General features: G+C 37.7%; 1 protein-coding gene and 1 pseudogene across 1 annotated transcript; both read left to right on the top strand.

Annotated features, from left to right (window-relative positions):
* LOC120202308 overlaps positions 1–6,725 on the top strand; it is a 31,801-nt pseudogene extending 25,076 nt beyond the window's left edge.
* A 676-nt stretch (positions 6,726–7,401) lies between these two features.
* Positions 7,402–8,248, top strand: LOC120202309 (the record flags this gene model as incomplete). Its single annotated transcript, XM_039202753.1, is given in 3 exon segments — positions 7,402–7,678; positions 7,819–8,103; positions 8,106–8,248. Coding segments are annotated over 3 exon segments (705 nt in total), but the record flags the coding sequence as incomplete, so codon positions are not given.
* Positions 8,249–8,252: the final 4 nt, after the last annotated feature.

Genomic DNA, 8,252 nt, shown 5'->3' on the forward strand with positions numbered 1-8,252 from the left:
CTACAGGTAAGTGACGTGCACCCTTTAAGGTTGAATTGATTGCCTCAACCAAGTTGGTCGTCATGTGTCCATATCGATATCCACCATCATATGCGTTCATCCATATTTCTTTATTGATGAGGCTGATGTAATCGTATCCTTCCTCGTTCTTCGCCCGCAAATCTCGAAGCATTGATTCAAACATTTGAGGAAGTAGTTCGTAACCTGATAAAAAAATGTATAACTTACTAACTTGCTTTCTTTGCAAAATTAAAATGATCAAAAAATGTATAACTTACTAACTTGCTTTCACTTACCCATGCGCACAATTAATTGACGCTCATCATTCTTCTTGTACCTTCCATGATAGTTCGCAGCAATGTGTCAGAGACAATACCTATGTTGGACAAAGGGTGGTTGCCACATTGGACCCAAAGACTCTATTGCTGCTTTGATCCCAGCTCCGCGATCTGAAATGACACAAATTTTTTCCCTCGTGATAACATGTGCACGTAAATTTCGGAGGAAAAAAGCCCAATAATCTGTATCTTCTCCTTCGACAAGAGCAAAAGCAACTGGAAGAATGTTGCGATTGCCATCTTGGACAACTACCAACAATAAAACTTTCTTGTATTTTCCATACAAGAATGTCCCGTCGATTTGGACCACAGGCTTGCAGTATTTGGCAGCATTAACGCACCGTGGGTAACTCTAAAAAACCCGGTAGAATTGGCTTCGATCGCGAAGAACTCGATCATTATGGTATGCATAGGAGGTTTTGAAGTCCACAATTATCCTAGGATTCAACGTCCGCACCAACCTAAACCAACCTGGAAGTTCGTTGTAAGATGCATCTCATTCGTCATGAAGTTTGACAATGGCATTTTGTTTTACCAACCAAGCTTTTTTATAGGAGACAGTGTACCCATACTGCGATTGTATAACTGAAATCAACACTGCAATAGCTATATGAGAGCTTGCTTTTACCATGGACATGATGGCTTGGCATATCACTTCAGAGTCCAAGTTGGGATGATCTTTGTTGACCTCTCCAGCATAATATGTGTGAGGACCGTTGTATACTGTTAGTTCCTATATGTTGTTTTTCCTCTTCTTTTTCGATACACGAACCATCCAATTGCATCTGTTTTCGCGTCGGACACAGTAGCATACATATTTTTCGGTCGTGGATCGGTTGACTCTGGACTGAACAAAATTACGGATATTGTAATTTTTTATAGCCATCACCGCTTTTTCTTTGCTTGAGAACTCTATGCCTAAAGATAACTCACCATTATTTATTGATGAGTAATATCCATAGTCACCAAGATGAGACATATCCGTAAATTCTGGCCCGTACATTGCACCATAATCAACTTCATACATGTGTGCAGGAGGGTCAGTTTGTGCCATATTTCCTGGAACTTCATCATCATCGGAGTTGAATTGCGGTGATTTTGGGTGAATGAATAGTCCAATCTCAGCACCATCCGCACCAGACTCACAAAGCAGTTCTTCTGGTGGAGATGATGGTTTCTCCATGCTCTCCACATTTAGGTCGAAGAACCTACTACTTGCACGCCTTCCCCTTGAACTGGAAGGCATATCGACATTGAGATCGAAAAAGCTCGCAGTCGAATGCCTCCCCCTGGAGCTTGAAGCCATCGTGTCAAATGGAAACTGCACAGATGGTTGCGTCGATGTCATCTCCATATGGTCAAAGAAATTTGCAGATGAATGCCTTCCCCTTGAACTAGACGCATTGTTGCCATACGGATTGTTCGTGGACCCACCTCGTTACATATCGTAAGGAGTTACAGATGAATGTCTCCCCATTATGACATTAAAATCATTACACATTACTGTAGTCGGGCTGTCAACTTGATCAACTTGTTCAGCCAACCCATAGTGTGAGCTTAAAGATTGACCCCGAACAGCACACACTTGAACAAAATATGCATACATCTCAATAGCGGCGTCTGAATAATTACTTTGAGCTTCAACCATCATTTGAACATCATCATTGTTCGAAAGTTCAAACGCTGTATAAGTTAATGGCAACAATGATGTTGGAAATCTGTACTGCAACGACGACATTCTTCTACTACTTCCAACATGAATCTTCCTCGAAATCTTTTGTTATCAGCTCCTCAAGAGTTATGTTTCTCTTGAATGATATTTTAACACGCTCATTTGATACGAAAACAACGCCGGTTTCATCTTCTCGAATTTCACCATCATAATAAACAATAGCTGAAAGTCGCGCCATTCTTTGAGTTTAAAAGTGCGGCAATATTATATCTGCAAAAAAAAAATAACTGAAACAAATCTGATTAAATAAATTATATATGAACGAAAATATAACACAAAAATTCTTTTACACATCAACGTAAATAATTTAAATAATATAATTTTATATTATTACCTGCACCGCAAAACTATTTCAACGTATGCTCCCGCTTTTCAATTTTACAAACATAAAAATTAATTGAAAATAATTAGTATAATATTTTTTCAAATAATGATAATAAACAATAAGTATAATTAAAAAATTATAACAAAATTACTTTATAACGAAAAATCGCACGAATTTCTAAATCAAATATGAGAAGATTGCCAGAATTATTACTCGTTGACGAAATTGTTGTATTAATTTATAAGTTGAGAGGAGAGATGTGAGGAGATGTGAGAACCGGAGGAGTGTATTTATAAACATATAAGACGCGGTACCTGCACCGCGTTATATGTAATTATTATATAGCGCAGACCAGGGACCGCGTTAAATATAATTTTGGTACGGCGTATAGCGCGACCCCTGATCCGCTCTATACCCCTACGTGGCGTATAGCGCGGAGCAGGGGGCATGTTATACCCCACGTGAACCCAGTCAGCGTACAGCGCGGTACAGGGGTGCGATATACTCCACGTGGCGCCAAATCAACATATAACGCGATTCAGGAGGCGCGATTTACTGCTACGGATGTTAGATCGAGAAATATAATCTGACTTGATGTTAGATCGATAAATATACCGATCACCGATGATTTTTCGGGAAAAATACCCTCTTATTCAGATATATTCATTCATGATGCTTTCTTGATGCTTTTCAGGCTGGCATGTTATGACTTTCATAGGCATGATTCCTTTGGTGGTAAGAGAATGTCCATGATAACTTAAATCCCCATTTTATTATAGGATAAATTAGGTATTTAGTTATTTGTTTAGTCTTATAATTCCGTTTTGATCATTCAAGTTTTTTAAAGAAAATCTAATATTAAACTTTTCTCATCTATTGTAAAGAATATTTAATATTAAACTTTTCTCATCTATTGTAAAAAATTTAACACTGATGTTAATATGTCACATACGGTTATTATTATGTAATGACATGTCATCATTAAAAAATAAAAAAAATGTCATATAAATAGTTTTATTTATTTTTAACGGTTGATGACCAACCTTAAATAAAAACATAATGTTATGTATAATTTTAAAAAATTATTAGAGAATTAAAATGAAACAACAAAATAGATGGATGGATAAATAAATAATTTTTTCCTTGTTCTATTCCGTGTATAACAAAATTTTTTTCTAAAATAAAAAAGGTAACTTTAGCAGTTGGAACCAAGCTTCAAGGAATTATAGCAAAAATGGCATAGGAAATAGTAGAAAAACACGCTGTTATACAAGGGATGCCTCTTGTGTCAGTCGCTGACGAGCATTTTTGGTTCGGTTGGCCTCCCTTAGTCCTCCGTCTTATCCACTTTGTATTGTTTCAGGTTTTTTTTTACTCTTTTAATTAATCTCATCATAATCGCCTTGCCACTATGCCTGTAAATGAACTGAACGTTCAGCGAATCGTTCATGAATCGTGCGACAGGAAGTTCGTTTATGTATATTTATTTATTAAATGAACGAACATGAATAAGATTTTGTGTTCGTTTAATTAAATGAACGAACATGAACATAAGTCTCGTTCGTTCATTTACGTTCGTGAACGTTCGATTATGTTCATTCGGTTATGTTCGTTTATGTTCATTCATTTATGTTTAACCCAATATTCTTAAATCAATTTTGGTGACCAATTTGTAAGTATCTTAAAAATATTAATTAATCTGATATTCTGATGACCAACTCCATAATTAACCCAATTTTATTTGGAGATTAAATCCAATATGTTAACCCGTGAGGCACCTCACACCTATATTCATTTCCCCCATTTTTTTCCCCAAACCCTAATATTCACTAGAGAGTAGAGACGATCGCTGAAAGCTTCAAAACAAATTATATTATAGTGCAATCTAAAGTTTACATGTTTGTTTTCATCTCTTTCTCTGTTTTATTTGGCTTAATAGTTGATATGTAAAGTTATTGCGGGTATCTTCACATCTAAAACTCAAGAAAACATCATACTTCTTTCTAGAAATATATGAGAAGATAAAGGTAATAATCGGAAGTATATGAGTATCAGTAAAGAGAAAAATATAATAGAATTTTTCAGAAAATAAAACAAAGGTTTCTATGCAATTTCTGAAAAAAGTGTAATAGCAGAAGTAATGGGTTTTCCAGGAAGAACCCATTAATAAGTAGAAAATACACTTTGACAATGAACTTTTGTTTTCATAGTTATTGTGTGACATTTAGTTGTGGAGTAGACTTTAAGTACATTAAAATTTTGAATGGTAGTTTAGCAATAATATCAGTTACGATATGTAACATCGAAGGGATTTCGGATCTATATTATTGCCTTGTAGTCCAATTTGTATCGTTTGAAATCTTCGTGCTGTTAAATTTTTTACTCTGCCAACGGAAAGGACAATTATTAACAAACCTCACTAAAGTCTGACATTGATGTCACAAAACTTTTAGCCGTCGAATTTATTAGAATAACGTAGATTTGGTTGGTTTGCATTGTCGACTATTTTTCATGAAAGAATACTGGAAGGTATGGTCTCCAACGTTTATGTTCATTTATGATCGTGTTCATTTATGTTCGTGTTCGTTTATGTTCGTTTATTTATTAAATGAACGAACATGAACAAGTTATATTCCTTAATAAACTAACATGAACAAAAAAAAATTTGTTCGTTTATGTTCGTGTTCGTTTTTGTTCGTTTATTTATTAAATGAACGAACATGAACATACCTCTGTTCGTGTGCGTTCGGTTCGTTTACAGGCCTACTCGCCACCACTGTGTAATGTTCTGATATTCTTTACTGTATCTGTTTGATCTGCAGAATGCATTCGAGATCACATATTTCTTTTGGATTTGGGTAATGTTGTTCTTTTTCGTATTCGGATAATGGCTAGAACAAGTGGAACCGATGTTTCTAACCATTCCTTATAATGCAGTATGAGTTCGGGCTAAGGTCATGCTTTCATGAAGATTTTACTCTGATAGTCGTAAGAGTTTGTCTGGGGTAAACCATTTTACTCTTATAAATATGTATTTTGCTGCACATATGATGATGGAAGGGTGAATTTTTGACAGGGTACTAGTCCAATTCATGTGCAGCTACATCACACTTCCACTCTACGCCCTTGTTACTCAGGTAAATCCTCTTAACCCCTACCATAGTACTTAATTACAGTTGCAGCTACGGTATTGTGGTCGTAAATGTTGCAGATGTTATGATATAATTTATTTTTCAAAAATAATTATATTTTTATGTTACGGATGTGATTTGCGGTGTTATGGTGACCTTAAAAAAATGTTATGAAGCGATTGTTATAATGCATTGTGATCGTAATTCAATATTATGACCCCTAGTGATCCAAGGTAGAAAAAGTTATGGGTTCTACTTGTGCTTGATTGATTGTTGGATTTGCAGATGGGATCAACCATGAAGAGGTCAATCTTCGATGAACAAACATCCAAGGCCCTAAAGCAGTGGCACAAGAAGGTTGCCCAGAAGACGAGTGACCACCATGGCCATAGCAAGGCGGAAACCTCTCATAAAAAAAATTGGGTGAAAACGGCGCTGACGGTGCTTCACCGGGCACCGGCTCTGGTGACGCAGGTCAACAGGATCACAATGCTGAAGGGCAGACGACATCAAACACCAACGGTAAAAGCGACCTTCTAACATGACCAATTTCCATTGCTTTGGGCTCACGTTGGAAGATAATTAAACAGTGATTTCGATTAGTCTACAGGCTTTTAGGTCACAAGAACTACCTGATAGGTTAACACAAACTACGTCTATTACTTAATTACTCGTTTAAGTCATTTTAATTGTAAGTACAGTACCCTGCGGGTGTCGCTTGTTGTAATGTAATATTCTTCATCATTTTACATACAATAGTGTCATTAGAGTTACTATATGCATACGTTGGGTTACATCTGAATTAGAAGGAGACGAAACCCAATTAAGTAGTTGTAATTATGATTTTTTTAATGCAAGGATCATCAAACGTTGCACATTATCTACCCTGCACATGCAAGCAAATAAGTAGGATCACTAGAATCTTGGTGATATACAGTCACCGACGATATCATTGATCAACCTTTGGTGAATCCTAATATGGTATATCTGATCCCTAGTCATAAGATTGACGGACAGTTTGATCAAACCTTGAAAGGTATTACTACTCGACAAACACGACAGTCCACCACATCTCAGGCAAATGTGTGCTATTACTCCTGCTTCAGACGCTTGTGAGTTCCTCTGTAGGTGCTGATAATATGGCAACAGCTGTCAGTCCATCTCAATACGTTAATTGCAGCATAACAGAGATCAAGTAGCATCAAATGGTTCCCTAATTTTGGGGCAACCCACTATGTAGCAAAAGATTAAACAGTCTTGCAGTATCAACAAGTTTACACAAGTTATGGTAAAACTCATTTAGGTGATAACTCTTCTCTTTCAATTGCTTGAATTGGTCAGTCTTGTTACTTTCCTCGGCAAGAAAGTTTATTATTGACAAGTTGTTACATGTGCCACAAGTAACACAAAATTTATTGTCTATCTCCAAATTTAAAAGTCAACTTTGCGTATTTGAGTTTTACGCCACGGCTGAGTGAAGGATGAAAGAAGATGAATTGTTTGTTTTTAATTTTTTTAGAATAGTAAGGAAGCAAAGCCATTACATTAAGTAGGTCGGTTCCTTAAGAAAGGAGGAACAAGGTTATCTCTAGAGAAATATCATAGAGATCATCATGAGTTTGGTGAACACTGAGAGAGCCATCGTTGTTGGATGGCAGCTTGGCGAGGAAGTCCACTGCATAGTTAGCTTCACGCTTGATTAAGATCAGATCGATCAGCCAAGGTTTAGAGCAGAGACGGTCGATGGCACGAACAAGGGCTATAGGGCTGGAAGAAACGTCTGTGGAGGTGAGAAGCTTGTGAGCTTCAACATTACCGGCTTAACATTGAATCTTTTCAAAGCTATACGACCAAGCTAGGGCGAGACCATCGTGAATGGCCCAGAGTTCAGTTTCCAGGATAGTGGAGGGGCCAACGAACTTGTTAAAGCCAATCAGGAACCGACCTTCATGGCAACGGATGAGGCCTCCGATAGTTCCCACAGAGGCGGTGCCATTGAAAGCGTTACCAGTATTGAGAGTTACCCAGCTATCTTCAGCGGCTTTCCTTGGAGGTGATCCAGGCGGGAGAGAGTGTGGTCACGATCATGCAACTGACTACTGCATGTGGACATCAAAGACTTGGACACAGTCCTCAAGTCTGTCCTCAAAAGGTTATTTACAGTAGATAATAAAATTGTTTGTACTATAATCCAAAAATTAAAAGCTCATTCTCAACAAAAATCCTACAAAACGACATTAAATATAATAATTTTACAGAATGAGTAGTTAAAGCCCAATCTGAATCACAAAGGTATCAGAGGCCCAAAGCCGAATTGTTGTTTTATTACGCTGTTTCTACAGTCGGCGTCAGCACATTTCCTGGCAAAGATTTGGAGTTTTGTTGCTTCACATCGTTCACATTCATGGCTTCGTCGGCACCGCCAGGTTCACCTCCACCGTCCCAAATGCAAGGAAACCGCTCGGTTTTTTCAAAAACGCCATGAAACCAAACACAACTTCATCCAGTTCTTCGCTATGTCCGGGATTTTGCTTTTGAGCGTCCGATCTTTGGGCCAGAAGTACCGCATCCACGACCTCCAGAGGATACAGCTGCTCTCAAGCAAGAGCAACAATCTCTCACCGATCGAATGAGTAACATAAAGTGGCCTCCTCCACGAAGCTTCCCTCGAGCCCTTGGTCGCTTCGCATCCCGCCTCCGCCTCCTCTTGGTGACGATAGTAGATT

Source organism: Hibiscus syriacus, unplaced genomic scaffold (genome assembly GCF_006381635.1).
Source record: "Hibiscus syriacus cultivar Baekdansim isolate YM2019G1 unplaced genomic scaffold, ASM638163v2 tig00008468_pilon, whole genome shotgun sequence".
NCBI classification, from domain to species: Eukaryota; Viridiplantae; Streptophyta; class Magnoliopsida; order Malvales; family Malvaceae; genus Hibiscus; species Hibiscus syriacus.